We start from the raw sequence: 22,128 nt of genomic DNA on the forward strand, positions 1-22,128 counted from the left end.
TGTCCACCTCGCGGCGCCCATCGTGTTGGCGCTCTCTCTCTCGGGTTTACGTCAGCGTGCGGCCGATCGGCAGAGGGCGCCGTCGCCGCTCAGGGGAAGGCGCGCATGCGCTCGCCTGCAGAGGCGCGATTTGTTGACGGGAGCGTTTCAAAAGGGACCCTCGCCTCCTAATTGTTGCCAAAGCGGTGGCAGCAGCAGCTGTTTGCTTGTGCTGGAGTTTTAAAAGGAGCTCGTCGGAGCCCTTCAGGTGCCTAGTTACAGATGGGTAGCCGTGTTGGTCTGCCATAGTCGAAATAAAAAAATTCCTTCCTGTAGCACCTTAAAGACCAACTAAGTTAGTTCTTGGTATAAGCTTTCGTGTGCATGCACACTTCTTCAGATACACTGAAACAGAAGTTGCCAGATCCTTCTATATATTGAGAAGGTGGGGAGGGGTATTACTTAGAAGGGTGGTGGGAATCGGAGATTGGCAGATAGCTGAGATGAGCCTGTTGACGACTCTTAACGACTGTAATAGGTCTTACAGGAAAAGGCAAGGGGTGAGAAGGTGAGAAATGGCTTAGTCATGTATAATGAGATAAGAATCCGATGTCTCTGTTCAGACCAGGTCTCTCCATTGTCTCTTCAGGTGCCTAGTTTGAGAAAGGAGGCTTTAGAGTTCACTGCAGCTCGGGCCATCCTGCTGCTGCCCTCCAAGGGTTGTTAAAAACGACAAAGTGAGGGGTGGCAGCGAATTCATCTTCGGAACTCGCTCCCCCAGGAGGCAGCGATGGCGAGCAGCTTGGGTGGCTTTAAAAGGATGGTTAAAAGAGGCGGCTATCAGTGGCATCCATTCTTAAGGCAATCAGCCCTGAGTGCTCACTAGAAGGACAGATCATGAAGCTGAGGCTCCAATACTTTGGCCACCTCATGAGAAGAGAAGACTCCCTGGAAAAGACCCTGATGTTGGGAAAGATGGAGGGCACAAGGAGAAGGGGACAACAGAGGACGAGATGGTTGGACAGTGTTCTCGAAGCCACCAGCATGAGTTTGACCAAGCTGCAGGAGGCAGTGGAAGACAAGAGTGCCTGGCATGCTCTGGTCCATGGGGTCACAAAGAGTCAGATACGACAGAACGACTAAACAACAAAATCAGTGGCTACTAGGCAGGCATCATGGCTATGCCCTGCCGCTACATGCAAAATCAACTAGGGGTACTTTAAGATTGATAGCTTGCACTCATTTTGAGGCAGTGCTTTTTAAAAACGGCTGGAATGCAGCCTCCAGCTTGCTTTATTGCAGGTGTTTTTTACAAGTTCCTGACACCCCAGTGTGTTAGCAGTGGCATTATTCTTAGCTGCTCTAGGATGCTTCCTCAATGCTACATTAGTTACTGTTTACAACAGTAAGGCAAACCCCACCACCACCAAAGATTCATGGTATAAAAAGCTAAGGCTTTCCAAGTAGGAAGTTGCACGATACACACCAAGAACATAAGAGGAGCTCTGCTGGATCAAGCCAGTTAATTATTCTCCTCCATGAATCTGTCTAGTCCTTGACTTAAGTCCTCCAAGTTAGTTGCTATCACTGCTTCCTGCGGGAGCACCATAGTTCATGTGCTGTGTGAATAGGTATATTGGAACTGAAGCAATGCAACTACTCCAAAACCTTTGCAGGTGCATCACATGTGACCACCCTCTCTAGGCATCATGAACACAAGTCAACAGGAATGTACCATAAAAAGATTTCTGGAAGGACATTCTAGGCTACTCCAGGGAATGTAGCACACTCTACCTACGTAAGCAACTTTTACTGAGATGGTAAAAAATCAGGAGGGGCAACTTCCGCTATCTTCTGCCTATGTAGAAGGGGGGAAATGCAAATGTTGGATTGTGACAGATGTGTGTAAATGAAATGCAATTCTTCCTAGTCCACCTATACAAAAGGCAATAACCGTCTACTGTTTCTCAATCAATTCTCCCCGTAACTTTCATTCAAATAAAAAATACACTTAACCAAAAAATGCATGTTAAAGTTTATTTATAGTTTTCAATCCATACAACATTTCAAGTAGTTAGCTTCTTAACCAGTGGATGTGTCCCTCCAAAGTGCCATCATTTCTCTGTTGCAGACTACAGCGCTACAATTTTTAATATCTGCAAAACTTCACATAAGTTGAAGTTAAAAATCTGAAGCAAGCATAGTAAGGGACTCACAATTCCCACATTAATAGCAGATGAATCCCTAGGTAATGATGGGGAGTGAAGTTGAATATCTTAAAATGAAATGCATTGCATTCCATCACAAGGCAGCAATAATCATTTCTGAATACAGGCTTTTCAGTAAGACAAGTTACAGTGCAGCAATTCTATATAACAAATACAGAGGGTAACCATTAAAGCTTTTACAGAGCCCAACCTTTTCTTTAGTGGTCTCAGCAAACATTGTTCCCACACACTGGCTGGATAACACAATGTATAATGAATCCAAGTCCTTGCTACTGGAGTAGGCAAAAAAATGCCATGTATTTCAATGAAACCTAGGATTACACCAAAGTTTGGTTGACTCTGATACACTAATTCAGGAAATAGCAGTATTCCAGTCTTTGGTTTGTCTTAAGAGTTTGGATTTTCCTAGTTTTTAGGAGGAATTACTCAAGCCTAGTCAGTTTATTTAAAGCTAGGAAGAGTGCATACTATTTGATCAGACAAGTTCAGTTTCAGCCACTATTCAAATCATTAGCTTTCTGAAAATATTTTGTCTAGAAATAGTTACAAAAATAGTCGCTCTATACATGAAGCTAGAATCTAATTTCCACATTTATTTGAAAAAAGGCATTTAAGCCCTCCTCGTGGAAGTTTAATGCAAATTCATCATCTAGCTCTAACAATAATACTGGCGTTAGAGATTCCAAAAACTCATTTTAAAAGACTTCCCAGGTATGATATATTTAAGTCCAGCAATCTTAGGAGTTAGAAATACAACACTTGTTAATCAGTTCAACTCTTTTTAAATAAATTATGTAATAAATTAAGGCTTTGGGTAATTTATTCACACAGTGTCTTCAATATCCATCTTCTTTTTTCTCGTTCTTTTCTATGATTTTATATTCATCCAACACAGCATGGCCTGTCTCCTTTGCAGTTTTCTTCACTATAGCTTTGATTCCAATGTTGTCGATATTGAAAGCTGCCACACCAACATTGATAGCAGAACTCACTGCGTTGTCAGTAGCATGGCCCGCATCATCCCCGTACCTTAATGCAAATAAGGAGCATGTCAATAGAGTTTCCTCATTTGTACACGAATGCTACGATTGTTGTTTAATCTTTGTGCGCATGCCCTCATTCCCAAGTAGCTGCTTAAATTTAATTTGGAAAACCTGAAATCAGCATACTTCCCAAAGCACAGAAGAAGATTAGCGAAAACAATCTTAATGTTTTAGGGCTGCTAGTCTGTCCCAGTTTTTGTCTCTTGCTTCAGTTTTTACTTGGCCTTCAACGCAAATTCCAAAGTTGTGCTTATACTTGGTAGATAGATAAAGCTTTCGTCTCCCCAGAATTACCACATAAAACAATTTTTTTTGCTGAAGCTGCTAACTAAACCATGTTATACCATGTATAACATGTGACAAAGAGAAATTTAAAAGCTCCAGGTTCAATAGGTTATCCCTGCAATAGTTAAAGTACTGCTGTTAAAATGTTAAGAATTTTTAAAATAAGTTAATACATTTTATTGTAAAAATAAGTCTGAAAATCTACATTTTTGCCCTGAAAAAAATTAAGAATCTCCCAACCCAACCAGAAATTACAAAACAGTTGAGAGTGGCCCCGTACACCGCTCAAAGTTCACTTCAAGTTCTTAGTATATGCGTAAATGATGACTGCCCAAAGCTATTTCCCTTGTTATTTAGTTACTCAATTTCCACAATTATATGAAGATAACCTTTCCCTCTGGTTGAGAAGAACTAAGCAGGTATTTCAACCCCATTCCAGTGATGTTTGAGAGAAAGCATTTTATCAGCTGGGATTGATGATGAAGGAATCCTGCCGAGCTTAAGTCAAATTTTATTCACATGTCACTCTGGGATAAACTATGCAAAGGGGACTTCTGATACATATGAAAAAATGCAAACAATTCTAAAAAAAAGTAACCAAACAGGGCAATAATACAGCCTACTACTTAAAACGCTAAAATCCTACATGTTAACTAGCTGCAAAGGAGTAACAATACTGTACACAAAAATGCTGAAGCTATCCTTTGCTAATCTACTAGAGTGGCCAACTAAATTTTAAAGCCAAAATACTGAAGTCTCCCTTTGAAACATTGATTGCTGTTGGCATAATCAATACACAGTAGTAATCTGCCTATTTCAGAACACACATTAAAACTGAACGGAAAAGAATCTCTAATACTATATTTCTTACAATGTGACAGCATAGCAGCCTTGGAATTATTTGCCAAACACAACAAATCTGATAAAATTAATTGGACAGCAAAAGATTTTCATTTTTGTTAGTTTCCCCATGACATTAACCATAAACACCCATATTAGAAGAAAGCAAAACTGACTCAAGCTGTGCCCAAAGGAACAAGAGTATTCACACCATCTCAAAACTATGCAGAACCAAGAGTGGGCAGGAGTCTACATGATAAAAAAATTTATTGAATGCAGGTGGATATAAAAAGTGCCAAGAACTTAAAATATTTTGCGGCAATGCAGATCTACATTTGGAGCTTGTTTCTCATATTCTAGTGCAGCTATTTATTGTTAGTGAACAATTAACATTGCAAGATTTCTGGACCCTTTTAAATGCCCAGAGGGTTGGGTTCTTCCAGGATGAAGATCATTTTGCTAGGTATGCATTATGGTGACCTAAAATTGCCAATCTTCTTCACATGAGTGTACACACACTTAAAAAAAAAAAGCTGCCTATTATGAGAAACACAATAAAAATGATAATATATATGAGGTGCATCTGCCATGCTAATGAAAATACTACTAGGGTTCACTGCACACGTTTTAAAGTACCGGTAAACCACAATCCCCTTGTATGCTACAGATTTTTGATGTGGTCTTTTGACTTGGAAGAAAAAGTCTACTTATTTCATTAGGATGTGTTTTCTATTATACTCTTACATAAACAGGAGATGGGGTGAATACTTGAATCATTAGTTAGTTGGAGATAACTGCAAGTTACTTATTGCTTTTCACTCTTAGTGGCAACTGAAGACTCATCTCCTTTTCCCCTACTTTTAAATCTAAAATAAGAACAAAAGATTAACACAAACAGTAGTGTACAAACAGAACATGGTTCTTCAAACTTGCCAAGGAGAAATATTTCATGGAGATATACCATTATTTTGGCAGAAAGCAATGTAGTACAGACTAGGTGAGCTTCAAACCAAGAGAATTACAGAGTAAGTACCAAGTAAATCCTTGCATCCTTATAGGTAAAATAAAGCAGAAATTATTTTCAGAAGTCTAATTGGCAGCCTGACATTTCCCTACTGCATTTTGCTCTAATGTTGACTGCAAACATTTTTATTTTTTTGCTGAACTAATGGGCTAGTACATATGTTTCATTTTTCCTTAGCCCAGAAAAAAGACTCAAACTTCAGAAAGCAACCCAAAATTAGACTCTATGCAGTTACAGATAATTACATAAAATTGGGCAAAACTTTAAAAAAAAGCTCAGATTTTCATTTTTTGAAATATGGCAACCCTAATTTATATAGACAGAGGCTTCCCTTTACAATTTCATCACCACTCATATTCCAAGAACTGAAATACATCCAACTGAGTATTCAGATGGAATCGGCCTGGCAACGATCCCTCTCTGCATTAGGTAAAACCTAAAATGAACTGAAAATCCAATTTAGGGGTGCAGCTGCCCCTTAACTAGAAGTGACCTGCACTTGCTTGACCTTTACACAGCAGCAGCAAGTATGTGTTGAAGATAGGATCTGCAGGGAAATAAAGTGAAGGTGGCTCCTTCACTTATACTGTACACTCCTCCTTGTTTGCTCCTCCCTGCCTATGTAACTGGTTACGTTCCACTTTTAGATACATGCAACTGTGATCATTGTGCCTAGTTTGGTTCCAACAATAGCAAAGCATTTTTACTTTTTTAGCAAGTTTTGTTTGACGCATGTCGTGTAGGCTCCCTAGTATTCATGCACCACCAAAATTTATTGCAGAGTAAACATTAACTTACTTGTACTTGACAGTCTGAACTGTTTCTTTAGACACATTTTTAGCAATACACTTTGCAGCGCTTTCCAAACCATGCCATATTGTTGAAAACCCTGCAAGGAGAGTTAGCGTATTGGAACCGGAAGGTAGCAAACAAACGACGTTCAATAAAAACTTGCACCACACATTGTGGAAGCGTTATTTTCATGCTACCTTGAACACCACTTGCTGCAACAACCAGAGCACCATCAAAAGTAGATTTTCCATCTTTGTCTTTCTTAAGGGATTCTGGAACCAGTTTGCTTCCATGCTTCTTGACATGGGGGGCTAACTCTCTTCCCACAGAACTTGCTATAGAGCACACACCTTCCACTAAAACAGAAAGCATTAAGATAATTTATAGGTTACAGAATGTTCTGGTCAGATAGATTAAGCCACTGAATTCAATGAATTATTGAGGATCATGAAGCCAATTTTATGTTAGTGGCTCCTTTTCCCACAACAATTATATTTGGAGGAAACTGCAGATGCAAATAGTGCATCTGCTGGTAGTGGCACCCGCCCTGTGGAACGCCCTCCCACCATGCCCTCCTACCAGACTTTTAGAAGACATCTGAAGGCAGCCCTGTTTAGGGAAGCTTTTAATGTTTAACAGACCACTGTATTTTAATATTTTGTTGGAAGCCACCCAGGGTGGCTGGGGAGATCCAGACAGATGGGCAGGGTATAAATTAATAATAATAATAATAATAATAATAATAATAATAATAATTATTATTATTATTGTTATTATTTCTACTACTGTCTATATTGGCTCTTAATGAAGCCGGGGCAATGAAGACTTCTGAAGGGTGATTAATTTAAAGAATTTCTATACCACCCTTCATCCAATACGATTCCAAGACCGTGAACATATAAATATGTTGATATAAATAATGAACCATTCCAAAATGTAAAAAAAAACCCATATCAACAACATGAGTCAATAACTAAAAACATACAGCGAGCTAAGGCATTTTTTTTTTTAAAAAAGAGCCTAAACCTGATGAAGTCTGTTTCTCTCCCAAAGAGAACGTAATGAAAAAGAAAATCAACATTATTCCCTGTCCATTTTTTTAAAAAAAAGACTGAAGAAACAAAGCATTATCAATTCCTGTCACTACTTTTTCAAGGAAAATGATTGCTCACATCTCACCTAAGAACTGGCTGACTTTCACAGCTCCTCCTGTAGCCTGCTTGGCTACATGCAGCCCTTTAGCTACGGTTGGGTTGACTTCCATTGGCTTTTCCTCTGGCTGAATGTGCTCTCTTAGTTTGGAAGCTCCTTTGTGGATTGCTTTCCCGGTATATTCTGCTCCTTTGACCAGGCCCCAGCTGACCCAGGATGCTCCTTTAAGGAAACAAGAACAGATTGACGGATGCAGCAACATTATCATGTTATAGGACAGCATTTCCTACCCACTTAAGTTCAGGCTAGTAAGCTGGAAAAAATACAGCCTGAGCTCACACACTGCTGAGTCTCCCATATCCTCTTAATTAGCTACAATTCCATCTTCAGCAATGGTGAAAATAGGAAAGCTGGCCACATGACCCAGAAGCTGTACGCCGGCTCCCTCAGCCAGTAAAGCAAGATGAGCGCCGCAACCCCAGAGTCGTCCGCGACTGGACCTAACGGTCAGGGGTCCCTTTACCTTTTTACCTTTACCATATCAGACCAATTGCGCTGGGTGCCTCATATTTTTGAATGTGCGCTCTTTCTTTCTCTCCATAAGAAGCTTCATGCATGTGGCGAAAAAGAGGGGTGGGTTTACGCCAAGCAGGTCAACATGGCAGAGAATTAAATAAAATATTCCCCCTCCCAACCAGTAGTCTAACCTGGTGCAGTCTAGAATTCTACCACTTTGAGCTGCATCAGATGTAAACAGGATTTAAGTTAGCTTGCGAGTCAGCCCCCAGTTTATTCATCCACCAGCATAATTCAGATGAAAATCCCCAAACATGCACTAAACTGGCAAAACAAGTTGTTGCTTTTAGCAACCGCTACATAATTACTGAATAACTCTAGCTCCTGGAGATTGGACAAACTATAACATCTTCTAGAGCTTGTCTCAAGAGCTTTATTTTGAGTTGCCATTTGGTTTTTGGTAATTTACCTGGCAGGGAATTAACTTCCTATTTATCTTTAAGAGAATTTAGTATTTTTATCAAGAGGCAAAGTTTAAACAAACAATTGCATGTAATTAATATGCTGAAAAAGTCACATTAATAATAATAAAATAATAATAATACATTCTTTTACTCTCTACTTCTGAGCCATGTAGACCTGCAGCTAATGAAAACTTGAAAGTAACACAGACATAGTAACAGGATGTAATTAAAGGACTGTACCCTTTCAAGTAGTAAAATATTTCTATCAACAAGATGGAGCCTTTGGACTGCAGAACTTGACCGCAGGTCAATCCATGTAATTGATATAATGTGTGGTAGAACCATTTAGTTTTCTGCTACCTGAGTGCTGAATAAAACTAATATATCAGGAAACACAGACAACGAAACTATTTCTTACAGAATATATTCTCATGCAAAGTTATAATATGGAAGTGGCTGAAATTAATAGTTTAGCTTATGATTTCAGACTGGAAGACAATTTCACTATACTGCCAGAATGAAGAGAAACTTTAGCCCAATTCAGGTGAGACAGGTGGGTTGGAAGCTGTGACAGTTGCACCCACACAAAGCCTGCCCCTACAATCCTTGCACGCACCAGCGCCACTTCCAACCTCTGCATGCTGAGTGTGGAAAACAGAGCAGATTTGCATGGGGACACTGGGGTTGGAGCCAACACTGTCTTTCAGATGTTGTTGGGCTGCAACACCTACCCTTGAACATGCTGACCAGCTTGTGGGAGTCCAACAACATTTAATGGCACCCTGTTGGTTAGTACAGTTTTAAGCCCAAACACCAGAACAGGGTTTATACCAAGGCTCAATCTAGAGAATCAATCCTAAGGGTACCTGTTAAGATTCCATGGGCCATTTTCTCACTCCAGTCAGGTAACTCTCTTTCCCTCTCTTCAGACGCTGGCTCAATACGTACAGTCTCGGCCAGGTTAATCGCATCACTAGAAGCTTCTGCAGGCTGCAAGATCGAAGCACACATATATATAGACAGCAAGATCAAAAGCTAAGATAAAGCAATTAAATGTCAAATTGGCCACCGTGATATTCAACAAAGAAATGCACACTGTGACCCTAAAGCTTCCATCTTCTCGGAGATAATTATAGGTTTTACAATAACAACCAAAATGCATCAGTTTCTTTATTCATCTGCAAGAAAATGGCATTTCTGGTCACATAATTCCCGCCTATTTTACATGCACAGGAACATTACTGTTGCTCCTGCCTTATTGGCATTTGGAGATCAGACCAACATGTACCTCTTTGGAGAGATAATTAGGGTTTCTTCACCCGATTCTTTTCACTTCAGTTAATATAATTAGCATGGTTTTGTATTTTAGTTGATGCTCTATTCGCCTTTGAGAACATTTTGCACAACAGACAGGCAGGGTATGCTTATGTTCATATTTATTTGATCAGGAAGGAAAGTTGCCCAAGTCTACCACTCCCTTTCATTTTAAGGGGAAACACAGTTCTCCTTATTCTGTATTGTTATGTGTCTTTACATTGCTTCTCTTTGTTCAGGACGGCAAGACTGAAAGAATGAAGCTTTTTGGGAGCTGGGCTGGATTTACTCCTCCTCCTCCCCATACAGATTTACAAACAACGAAAGTGCATTCATTCTGTTTTTTTCTTGGTTTTACACATTGTTACTGCCAAAACAAGACAAAGTTGAGCATGTGATGGGTCCTTTCTTAGAGAAGAAGCCAAGCTAAAAGGCAAAATATATGGGATTCGGAACCAAACACCACCCCATGAATTAAAAGATTGCAACAACAAAGATGGAAACAACTACATTAAACATAACTTTTTTTCACATTAGATTATTATGAAGGATTAATCTATGTGATCAAATGAAGGTATTATCACAGGCATGTTATCGTCACAGCTCCAGACTTTCTATATCACTTTGGAATTAGTAAGGTTCAATTCTCCGCACAGAAATTTCACACAAGCAAGTAACACAAGGATCTTGCATTAGAATGCAAAACTGACATGGATTTTGCATTTTCTGTGTAGCATCTTTTATGCATTTATGAAACAATATGACATTGTAAAATCAGTCCCTAAGTATAAGCAGGATGGCTACTACTGCATTAAAGTGAACCAAAGCAATCCTGAGACATCCGCTCCAGGTTCTAACTTAACATCCTATTTCGTCTGCATAGCCTAACATACACACTTGAGAGTTAAAATAGCCTACACTCATGTGAACAGCAGGAACCAAATATAAGCGACTGGTGTGTATTTCTGATTGATCCCCTCTAAGCTACTAAAGTGAGTCACAGGCCAAAGCTCAATCCATTTTGTTAAGTCATGCCATTATGTACAGTTGCTATGAATATACTCCGAGTTCTTAAGAAGTTCTGCATTAGGTTAGCTAGAGCTCACAAACCCAGCCGTAATATTGTTCCCATTTTCCCATCTATTCCTAAACATTACATTACATTATGTTGAACTGGGTGGTACTGTACTTTAAAATTCGAGCCATTCGAACATTCTTGACAGTGTTAAAGATTGTGACATTGTGGGTTATGATATCTTTTATTTTTTTAAAAAGGGAATAAATAAGTTAAATAACCATAGCTGTTCTAGAACTCCCTCATGGTTCTTGCAAATATTAATTCCTCAACAATTAAAAACTCGTAAAAATGTCATGTCCAGGTTTATAAGCACTTAAAAGCAGTTTACTGCTTTGGCCACTGTGGGAAACGAGATTTAACAAATGACTGTATTTTCTTTGAAGCTATTAGCATGAGGAGGGAGCACAGAGATCAACAGAGATAGGTAGCCTTTTGTCAGCCTCTGTAAAATATGGGGTGTCCTTTGGAGATGGGGAAGTGGAGAAGAGGTTGTGTCCCACCACAGCACAAAGGCCAGAGCCAGTTAAGCCCAACTTCTGTCACACACTTATTCCAGAAATCGGCAACAGAATTAATTAGCTTTCAGTTCACACCTGCTCTCCCTGAAATAATGGAAGTTTTCTCCAGCCTTGGGTCCATTTCTCATAGCCTGTGTCCTTCATCTATTTTGGTTCATTCCTGGTAACTTCTGATACCTCAACCGTATTCTATTACTTGAGAACTACAACAGTACCCATTGGGCCTTGCGGGGGGAGGGGTTGTCCACTAACGAATTTTGTGCTTCTGTAAACCTCAGGGACCCTCCACCCTGCAGATACTCTCATGTGTGGGTGGGCCTTGTTCCGGCTGCATAAGGACTGGCACTTGAAGAACCAAGATTGCTTCTAGTATACATGATTAATATCTTCAACGTTTTCATTATTTGTTCTCTCTCCAAGAGCCACTGTTGGCGGCAGATACATTTTTCAATAAATACCACAAAACAAAGTAATTTCCATTTCTTAAAGTTTAAAATGTGTTGGCTTAGTAAGAAGTTTGCCACCACCTCTGAAGTTTACCTTGGCTCTGAGATCAGATCTTTGTTTAAACAGATCCTCAAAAAGCTCTTTGTAAGATCTTGAGCGTTGGGACGGTAACCCTAGTCCCTCATGGGATCCTGGAACCTGTGATACCATATCAAGGACATTAATAGATTCACAAGTTCAAAGGCTCAACAAGGAATCTGTTAGGTACTGTTGTACACCATCAGACAATAATATCACACAGTGGAAAGAATTATCCTTCTCATGAACCACATGCAGGTGAATTCATGCATTAGTAAACATCCCCACAGGTGAATAAGTAATTGCAAGATCAGGTTGTTCGTCACCATATGGCCAGTTCTCCAAGAGATTAGAAAGTATTTTAACATGTCAAGACAAATGGCAAATGTTCTCACTTCTTCTGGTAATTAGTTTTAACCCCCATCATTCTACCCAGACACTGAGGTCCAGCACCGAGGGCCTTCTGGCGGTTCCCTCACTGCAAGAAGCCAAGTTACAGGGAACCAGGCAGAGGGCCTTCTCGGTAGTGGCACCCGCCCTGTGGAACGCCCTCCCACCAGATGTCAAAGAGAACAACAACTACCAGACTTTTAGAAAACATCTGAAGGCAGCCCTGTTTAGGGAAGCTTTTAATGTTTGATGGGTTACTGTGTTTTAATATTTTTTTGGAAGCCGCCCAGAGTGGATGGGAAAGTCCAGCCAGATGGGTGGGGTATAAATAATAAATTATTATTATTATTATTATTATTATTATTATTATTATTGCTAAAAATGTGCCGTTATAATTACAGGTATGCCTCCCTCTAACACCTGCCGTTTAGATTTCCCACCTTCTTAAAAAAGAGTTTGGATTTGATATCCCGCCTTTCACTCCCCTTCAGGAGTCTCAAAGCGGCTAACATTCTCCTTTCCCTTCCTCCCCCACAACAAACACTCTGTGAGGTGAGTGGGGCTGAGAGACTTCAAAGAAGTGTGACTGGCCCAAGGTCACCCAGCAGCTGCATGTGGAGGAGCGGGGACGCGAACCCGGTTCCCCAGATTACGAGACTACCGCTCTTAACCACTACACCACACTGGCCTGGGGGTAGGAGGAGCGTTGAGGTAGCTCTGGGGACTGCAGAGGGAGGTGGAATAGATCAAAATCACCTTCTTTCAACCAGCAGGAGCCCTTTAATAATAAAATGACACAAGTGGAACAGCTTTGCCGTCCCAAGTGGATTTAACTACTGCCACCACCCGGTTCCCCAGATTATGAGACTACCGCTCTTAACCACTACACCACACTGGCTCTTAATACTGACCTTGTTTACTAGAGTGATAATCTCTCGGATAACCTTTCCCTGCACTTCACGAATGAACTGTGATCTACCAGATTCTTAATTATCTTAGAGGGACTTCCTATATATGTAGCATTTTAAGATTTTGCTTAGTCATTGTTGCACTCTGAGCAAGTGAACTGGATGTGATACTTCTGACACACTGCAAGCTGCAGTAATGCCTCTCTACGTCTGCTCAATTGATCCTGCAGGAAAATCATTATCAGCCTACTTGCCCTGCCCTTCACAGCACCACACGGTAAATTTATTTTCAGACGTTGCCCAGCCTCACCATAAAACATGCTCTATATTGCCAAAGGTAAATCCTTGCAGAGGCTATGCTGAAATTCATTTATAGTGCTCTATGAAGCGGACAGTTTAACAGCTCATCAGTGTCACCCGGTGATACTTGTGCATTGAAATTATTCTGGATGGTGGCATAACACTGTTTACCTGCACTCTGAGGTCAGACATCTGTTTTAGCAGATCTTCAAACAGTTCTCTGTCAGCAGCTGGAAGTTCTGAAGATAACACTACTCCCACATAGGATCCTGGCACCTGTGACATCAAGTCAGGGAACATGTAGACTCCTGTGCTACAGGAGAGGACAGGAGACTGGTTGCACATAAGAGGATACAGCCAGTCACAAACCTAGAAAAGAGAAGACCAAAATAACATTTTGCACAGAACACCGTGGATTCAAATGAATGATACATTAGCACTCATGTCATAGAACCGTTAGCACTCATTTCACAGCTTGTGAACAGCTGTGGCCAGCAACACAAACAAAAATGTGAAAGTTACCTGAAGGAAAGCAGGGGGGCGATTCTGGGCCGCTGCAGCATCAGTGTCCAAGAACTTCACAATGCGAAGGTATCCGGGATACGAGGGAGCACTCACTTGTCCATCAGGACTCACAAAGAATATCTGCACCCCGTGGGGAATGAGGATCAGTTCATCAGCATCTACCCCTAATGTCTGAACAGGAGGAGGCTGTGTGCATTTCGTGTAGAAATCATCTCCGACCGAGGAGAACTCCCCAGAGTCTGTTCCGTACGACACAGTGTAGTGCCCACCTGTGGCCTCAGGTGTATAAGCTGGGGGTTCCTCACTGGGCATTGCAGACGAAGGACTCATCACAGCAGCTTGCCCTTGGCTTGTACATCCAGCATTTCCACCTGCTGCAGCCAGGTGTGATGGAGTCATCAGTGAATTCGGTACAGGAGGCCTCTCTGGCTTTTCTTTGGCTGGAATTGTTGGGTATATCCTGGGCGCTTCCAAAGGAGGACACATGGCAATGGGTTTAGGCTGTGCATTTTCATCTAGAATGCTTAGGCGTGCAGTAACGTTTTGTAGCGTCTCTCTCATTTTTTGCTGCATTTGCCTGGCAGACTCCCATCGGTCTCCAGTGCATTCATGACCTTGGGACGGGACGCTAGTTCCCCTGAGCAAGTGGTCAATACCCTGCCTGTAATAATTCCTTGCTTCTTCCTTCTGTCCAAGCTCATCTGCATTCAGGGCTTTATTAACAAACACAAATGCTTCCTTGTACTCTTCTTCAATCGTCTTCAAATTTGCACCCTCTTGCGCAGCTGAATCCCGTTCTTGATACATTACGGAAAACTGGATCACAGCAGGAGTAACTGGAGACAAAGCGGAAGAGAACACTTCCGTTAAAGAAAACCAGTAACAGCTTGAATTAAGGGATATATATAGTAATCCTAACTTCCCATAAAACAGGCTGCTTTGCCTTAAAAAAGAGTTAGGGTGGTATTCAACTAAGTTTTACCTAACTTAGCCACGATCATTAATTTCAGCAGGTCTACTTTGAACAAGACTATGGATACATAATCTTGATCTGCAAAGCACTTTTACAGCATTATATAGCTGCTGTGCTTCTATAGTTAACCTTTAATTTACACAAACAATTGAATTATTATAATTAGTACTATTATTTATTAACTTTATACAGCTCCCTTCTTCCAAAGATCTCAGGGCGGTTCACAAGATAAAGATACAGGATAAAAGCACAAAATAAATAATTAAAAACACCACACACACACACACTTAAAAGGCCATAGAATATTAATCAGCCAAAGGCCTGGTTGAAGAGGAACATTTTTGCCTGTCGCCTAAAGGAGTATAATGAAGGCACAAGCTGTACCCCCCCTGGGGAGAGCATTCCACAAACAGGGAGCTACTGCAGAAAAGGCCGGTTCTCATGCTGCCACCCTCTGCAAATCTCGTGGAGGAAGCACACAATGAAGGGCCTCTGGTTACGATCACAGAGTCCTGGTCATTTTATATGGGGTTCTAACAATCCCCCCCCCTCAAGTCACTTAGCACACTAGTGTTAGAAGTAGCCTTTCAATGACTGAAAAGCTCTTGAAAGCTATTTATATTGCATGGTATTTCAGCATTTGTTTTGACAGGCTGATATGCTGCTGTAAAGCTCAAGTTTCCCACCATCTGCAAACTTACGACAAGTTTATATAACCAGTGACATCAAGGGATAAAAGCTGAATACAGTGGTACCTCTGGTTACGAACTTAATTCGTTCTGGAGGTCCATTCTTAACCTGAAGTACCACTTTAGCTAATGGGGCCTCCCGCAGCCGCACCACGATTTCTGTTCTCATCCTGAGGTAAAGTTCTTAACCCGAGGTACTATTTCCGGGTTTGTGGAGTCTGTAACCTGAAGTGTTTGTAACCAGAGGTACTACTGTACAGCTAACATCTCCACGTCTATGTTAGCCCCCACCCACAGAGTGCTGATGCCACCATCATTCTGCCCACAGTAAGTTTAAGAAATGGGGTGATGGGGAGATGGAGGGGCTGAGCCAGCCTGAGATACATCAGATCCTGAGCTGTAACAGCTCCAGGGTGGTGTAAGTTAGAAAAAGCATTTCCAGTCTCTCTCCCTCTGCCCCCCATACACCCCCCCTCCTGTTGCTCCTTTGGGACTGCTCTGCTGGTTATTAAAAAACTGTTTCACTAAAAACATGGGAAGCGACAAACTTTTTTAAAAAATTGTCATTCAGAATTGTTCAGGGGTAGGATGGTTTGGAAGTATGAAACATCCACCACAAATACAATTGTGAACTCGTGATGTTTCGGGAACAGTGCTCTTTTGATTTGCTCCAATTAGCAATAAGCATGCAACAGAGCTAGCTGCTAAACAGCAACCATCAGCAAAGCACATGAAAGAGGAAGGAACATGGTCAGAGGCTTATGGTGGATTGTGGCCAGCTTTAGCCTTCTGAGCTTCAAAGTTTGGCCTCAACTTCACTTGACTAGACACAGTTAATAAGCTGCCCCATAAACTGATCAAATTGCATAGTCTGAGAGAGCATGATACAGTTAGCTTGCTAATACTAAGTGGTCTGGATCTGGTCAGTATGTGTCTGTTGCCAAACTTTTTCAGGCCTCCGACCCCTTGGTTCCGTGAATTCATACCCAGTGCCCCCTACCCCATAAAAAACAATATTCATAATAGCTGTTTGCATAAACCACTAAGGAAGTTGGTAACACAATAAAATTCAAAACAGTAACAATTAAGTGCACATTTATTCAAAATCTAAAATTATTTGGTCTAATTCCATAAAATTGATTAACTTGATCCAGCGCCAACGACCTTAGGGGGCAGTACTGCCCTCTTTGGGAACCACTAATCTAGACGCGGGTGGCGTTGTGGGTAAAACCTCAGCGCCTAGGACTTGCCGATCGCATGGTCGGCGGTTCGAATCCCTGCGGCGGGGTGCGCTCCCGTCGTTCGGTCCCAGCGCCTGCCAACCTAGCAGTTCGAAAGCACCTCCGGGTGCAAGTAGATAAATAGGGATCGCTTACCAGCGGGAAGGTAAACGGCGTTCCGTGTGCTGCGCTGGCTCGCCAGATGCAGCTTGTCACACTGGCCACGTGACCCGGAAGTGTCTGCGGCCTATAGAGTGAGATGAGCACACAACCCTAGAGTCTGGCAGGACTGGCCCGTACGGGCAGGGTACCTTTAATCTAGAATCCCATGTACTGTACACCTCAAGTTTCATGGGATGTACATGTGGAAGGAATAAGTACACAGCTTGTGGGAACTTCTGGATCCATTGCTGTTGCTTAAGGCTTAGGTGGCATTGGTGGTGCAGAGTGCCTTCCATCAGCTTTGGCTGGTGACTCAGCTGCACCCCTATTTGGACCAGGATACACTAACTTCTGTTGTCTACATTCTGTTAGCATCTAGGTTATATTACTGCAATGAGCTATACATGGGGCTGCCTATGAAGGTGGTTTGGAAATTTCAGCTGGGGGGGCAAGACGGTTTGATAATAATGATAATGTGCTAAATAAAGAATGCCCCCTTCAAAATAGACTATTTATAGATGAAATGAGCAGTGACAAAGGTAGCCAAATATCACACTATTTAGAAGACAAGTGCAAGGAAGCTTCTTCTAAAGCAAACATACACACAAACTCCAAATAAATGTGTCTGAAGCCCTGTGTGCATTTCTGTGGGGGAAGAAAGTCCTGCTGAACTTGCTTCAGAGTAAACAAGCAGAACACGGGCAGCCCTCCTTACAGCCCGACAGACTTAACTGGGAATTAAACCTCATTGAATCCAGTGGCCTTAATTCTGGTGAAACAGCCGCAGCACCAGGCTGCAACGCGAATACAGGCGCCAATGAGGCCAGCAGCAACCTCCTCCCAGAGTGAAGACGGTATGACTGATAGGAAGAAAGTACACTAGGAAGTTACTACCAGCCAAGGAACCGGCTGCTACTTCCAAAGATCTCTCCTCTCTCTTTTACACACACACACACACACACACACACCTGGCAACAACCTCCTGAGACTGGAGTGGCGGAGCCTCTACTTTGCAAGCGGAAGGTCCCCGGTTCCATCCCTCCAAGTGCGATGGGGAGAGCCTCCTCCTGCCCCAAATCCTGGACAGCCGTTGCCAGTCAGTGTAAGCAAAACTGACCTACACGGACCGACTGCCTAGTTTTACCAGCGCTCAGGGCCCAGCTCCTTCCCCGCCCCCACAAAAAAGCAAGGCCTCTGAGCATACGCAGAGTGCATTTACAGCAGCAGAGCGGCAATGATCTGCTCCACGCGCGCAGGGAATCAAGGAGGGGGAGACGGAAGGCGCTTGGAAACAGGAGGCAAGGGAATGTTAAGGAATTGATCTCCCTAATTACAAGGAACTTTCCCCCGCCCTTCCTCCTTCTGGCTTTCCCTTTCACTCACGGGAAGCGAGCAGCAGCGACCTCCCAGGCTCCAGCGAGACGCCCACCCGGCCACGCGCTGCAAACGACCCCTCCTGCCTATATCCGCTCCGCTCCAGCTGTTGCAACTTCGGCCCACGCAGCGTCACGTGATCCGCTGCCGTCAGTGGCTTGTTGTCCTTTGCCGCCTTCCCGCCCACTAAGAAGCTTCTGGGCTCCGTTGCAGACGCTTCGGCCGGGAGGGGGCGCTCTGCGGTGCGCGCGCTCGCGCACAAAAAGTTCTGCTGAGTTCGCTGTTCGCTTTACAGTACTGTATATGCAATTGTGTTTGATGTAAAAACGATAGCGACGCCTGTTTTTTGTTTTGTTTCGTTTTTTACGCAATTATAGATCATTGTGAGCCGCTTTGAGCCCGATGATTGTGGTTGGGAAAAAGCGATGCAAATACTAATTCCCATCACCCTGATCAGAGGTTCCCAAACTTATTTGGCTTACTACCGCCCACTTTTCGGGGGGGGGATTACTCAGGGCCCCCTAGAATTCTACCTTCTTTAAGCGAACAAACAAAGATGCAGTGACAAATTTGCGTTCTTTATGTTTCTATATTTCTACCTAAGGCCTACCACATAGTAAAGAAAGATGTCCAGTGCCTGATTTACCGGTACGTTTAAGCTAAAGAAGCTACAGCTTAGGGCCCCACTTTCTTGGGACCCCCCAAAAAATTTAAAGGGGAAAAAATTAAAGGGGAAAATGTACATTTCCAAAATATAAAAAACAAATAAAACATACAGCAACAGTGTTTTGTGTTGTGTATGTAAGTAATGGGCCCCGCCTGCTAGCCTGCTCCATAAAATACCACTGGTTTGGTCATTTCTATATATAGGGTGTATTCTGCATGTGCAAATGGCTTTAGATACCTATTAGGTCCATAAATGACTATATAGCATAAAACAGTGACAATTGGTTGTTGACAAAGGACACAAAAAACAGTGACAATTTGTTGTTGACAAAGGACAGCTGTACATATAAAGGGCCCCATTAGCTTCAGTAGCTTAGGGCCTCATCAAACCTAAATCCAGCCCTGAATAGGACACATTGAAGGGAGGGCATTGTCACCGTCCCGCAATGGCACCCGACTTGGCAGTAAACGTCATTACACAACAGATGAAACATGTATGAACAGTTTTTCAACATTTTCTTCTCTTCTTTACGCTTCCACTGCCCTCTTATTTTTATTCAGTGGCCCCCAATTGCACCCAAGGCTGCTACAGGCCCCCTGGATTTTTCCAGCGCCACCCCCAGGGGGAAATATCACTCACTTTGGGAAACACTGACCCTGATGGGAGCTTGAGAAGATCAGTAATAATAACCGCAGCAACAAAATCCATGCGGCAAAACAAAAATGAACTCACTCCATCTGCAATTGGATAAAGGCTGCCGCTACACCCCAGAACTCTGGGAATTGTAGTTTTGGGGGAAGTGGTGGATTAAAACCCTCACACAAATGTAGTTTGCAAGCAAGGGATAGCATCTGATGGTGGGAAGGAAAGGAGCCAGCCTGGCTTGCTCCTGTTGCTTTAACAAAGGTTTTCTCTGCTAAGTAATCAGCATGGCATGGAGCTAAGCCTTCTCTTCCCAGCTGCAGTGGTATAGTGTGGGTTGCTGGTGCCTGGAGCGGAGCAAGTGTTGTGGCCTTTAGCCAGTGCAGAGGGTGAACGAAGCCCTCCTCTAACAGGCTCCTTGCCCACTGCTTCCATCCACCTGCCCACTAGACCAAACTGCCTGCCACCACACCTCAGCTGCCAGGGCTCTGTGTCTTCATGGGGGCACCTGATTATGCCCCCTAAAAAATGTGCACCGGGGGCCATGCCCCCCCTGTACCCCCACGCCGCCCCTCTGCACAGCTGTAGTAGGGAGCCAGGTTCAAAAGATGGGCAACTCTCGAGAGGGGCTATAGGAACCATTTCAGCACCATTTATCCTGTCACGAGACTCTTAAAGCCACAACAATCTTCTCAAGATCTGAAGTCTAGCTGCTATTTTCTCCGGAACTTAGCTTGAGCATGAACAGATCCTAGAATTCCTGGTGAAATGCTGGAAGAGTTTCTGTTGAATTTCCACCCTTCGAATTTCTGTCTGTTGTGCAATTCTTAAAGGGACGGAAAACCTTTCAGAACAATAGTGGCAATGGAAGGTTGATAGAGCCTTAGGGATAGAAGGCCACAGATTTGTGATGCGTTGTGTGGTGAAAGGTTTCATACACGAGAATGGGGAAATCTTGTAAGAAACCTTTTCTCTTTTCACCTGGGAACAGCAGTTCTGTTCATTCGTGGATTTGGCAGTCCAATCGCATAGCATGACACCTATAAGTGTCAGCGTTTAGAAGGCCAGAGACCTGGCAGTTCTTCATTACTGAAGAAGCTAAATTCAGCTGCACCTCTGAAACACCTGTTCTGTTTTCACCTCAAAGCTGCCTCCTGAAACAGACTGCCCTCACCTGGCTGCAGGGCAACAGTGGCCTTGAGAGTTTATTTTATCTTGCTTTTCCTCCCAAAACTGGGCCTCCAGAGTTATAATAAATGTAGTAAATACAATAAAGTAAACACAACACCACAACAATTAAAGAATACAGCAGCATGCATTTTTAACATTTCAATACCCTTTTGTCACTAGATGGCAGTCTTTTCATTGCTTCCAAGTTAAGAAGAGCATGACTAGTCAGATTCTTAGCCCAGTTTCGGAAATGTAGTCTGATGTAATCTGAAGTCACATTTTGCCCTCCCAAACCTGTCATTTTCAGACAATGTAAGTGGTCGTCATCAAATTTAGCCGAGAAAATGTTACATACAAGTTTGACGGATGACCTGTATTTACTTTGTCCAGTTTGCTGTATTCAACAGCATCAAAATCCTGCAATAGCCTGTGTTGGAACATTATATTGGAAATTATATTGTGCCCCATTCAGGCTGTTTGCTAAGAATACATAAACTGCACCCCCAAGTGCTAGTCCAGCCTTCCATATCTTAAAATCTGCAGGTCTTAAGGCTCCTTTTGTTGCAGTATGTAGGGTTGCAATATGTCCTCTATTTCCAGGATACGTCTTCTTTTTCGTGGGTGTGTAAAATGAGAATCGTCATAGTGATCCATAGTTAAAAGCAGAAGTCGGCAGATGTGTCCTCTTTTTTGCTCTTCAAAATATGGCAACCCTAAAAGTAACTTAGAAGCTGAACAGAGGTGCAAATGGAATAACCACAATGATGGGTTTTCTGTCTGGTTTTGGTCAAGGGAGGGGGGCATGTTCAAATCTTCACTCAGCCTTGAAGCTCACTAGGCAACCTTAAGTCAGTTGATCTCTCTCAGCCTAAACTACCTCACAGGGAAGTTGTGAACCTAATACGTGGTTTAGCATGTTTGCTGCCTGGAGCACCTTGGGGAAAAGGCTGGAGACAAATGCAGCTTATACAATAGCCAAATTTAGGTCACCACCCGAATGTTATTCCAAATTTTCTAACAGGTTTACTGAAATCTGCGATGCTTTCATGTTTATTGCAGAAGCTAGGGGTGCAAGCAGACAGGACAAGATCTGGGATCAGATATCCCGTGTTTATTTGAAGTTAAAAGTAGCTGAGGGATGCGGATGGCGCTGTGGTGTAAACCACTGAGCCTTGGGCTTGCCAATCGGAAGGTCGGTGGTTCGAATCCCCGCGATGGGGTGAGCTCCCATTGCTCTGTCCCAGCTCCTGCCAACCTAGCAGTTCGAAAACACATCAAGTGCAAGTAGATAAAAAGGTACCACTCCGGCGGGAAGGTAAACGGCGTTTCCGTGCGCTGCAGCTTAGTCAT

General features: G+C 42.7%; 1 protein-coding gene and 1 long non-coding RNA gene across 5 annotated transcripts; one reads left to right on the plus strand and one right to left on the minus strand.

Annotated features, from left to right (window-relative positions):
* The first annotated feature begins 35 nt into the window (after positions 1-35).
* On the plus strand, positions 36-2,661 carry LOC308476568. Its single transcript, XR_013985964.1, has 2 exons — positions 36-247; positions 629-2,661. It is a non-coding gene; the product is annotated as an uncharacterized lncRNA (long non-coding RNA).
* Positions 2,003-18,463, minus strand: SPART (spartin). 4 transcript variants are annotated; one of them, XR_013985919.1, is made up of 10 exons: positions 18,309-18,463; positions 13,879-14,717; positions 13,528-13,725; positions 11,774-11,878; positions 9,190-9,313; positions 7,371-7,565; positions 6,389-6,547; positions 6,198-6,288; positions 5,120-5,241; positions 3,124-3,236 (listed from the first exon to the last, which is right to left on the minus strand). XR_013985919.1 is itself a non-coding variant. In XM_081004124.1 (10 exons), the coding sequence occupies exons 2-9, from the start codon at positions 14,686-14,688 to the stop codon at positions 5,181-5,183; spliced, it is 1,743 nt and encodes a 580-aa protein (XP_080860250.1). In that variant the 5' UTR covers positions 14,689-14,717; positions 18,309-18,462; the 3' UTR covers positions 3,124-3,236. The 4 variants fall into 4 exon arrangements, 3 of the variants coding, with proteins under 3 accessions (XP_080860248.1, XP_080860249.1, XP_080860250.1); XM_081004124.1 differs by having other exon boundaries at positions 5,181-5,241; positions 18,309-18,462; XM_081004122.1 differs by lacking the exon at positions 5,120-5,241 and having other exon boundaries at positions 2,003-3,236; positions 18,309-18,460.
* Between the last annotated feature and the right edge of the window lie 3,665 nt (positions 18,464-22,128).

The sequence above is a fragment of the Podarcis pityusensis genome (genome assembly GCF_964106645.2).
Source record: "Podarcis pityusensis genome assembly, chromosome: 4".
Classification (NCBI taxonomy): Eukaryota; Metazoa; Chordata; class Lepidosauria; order Squamata; family Lacertidae; genus Podarcis; species Podarcis pityusensis.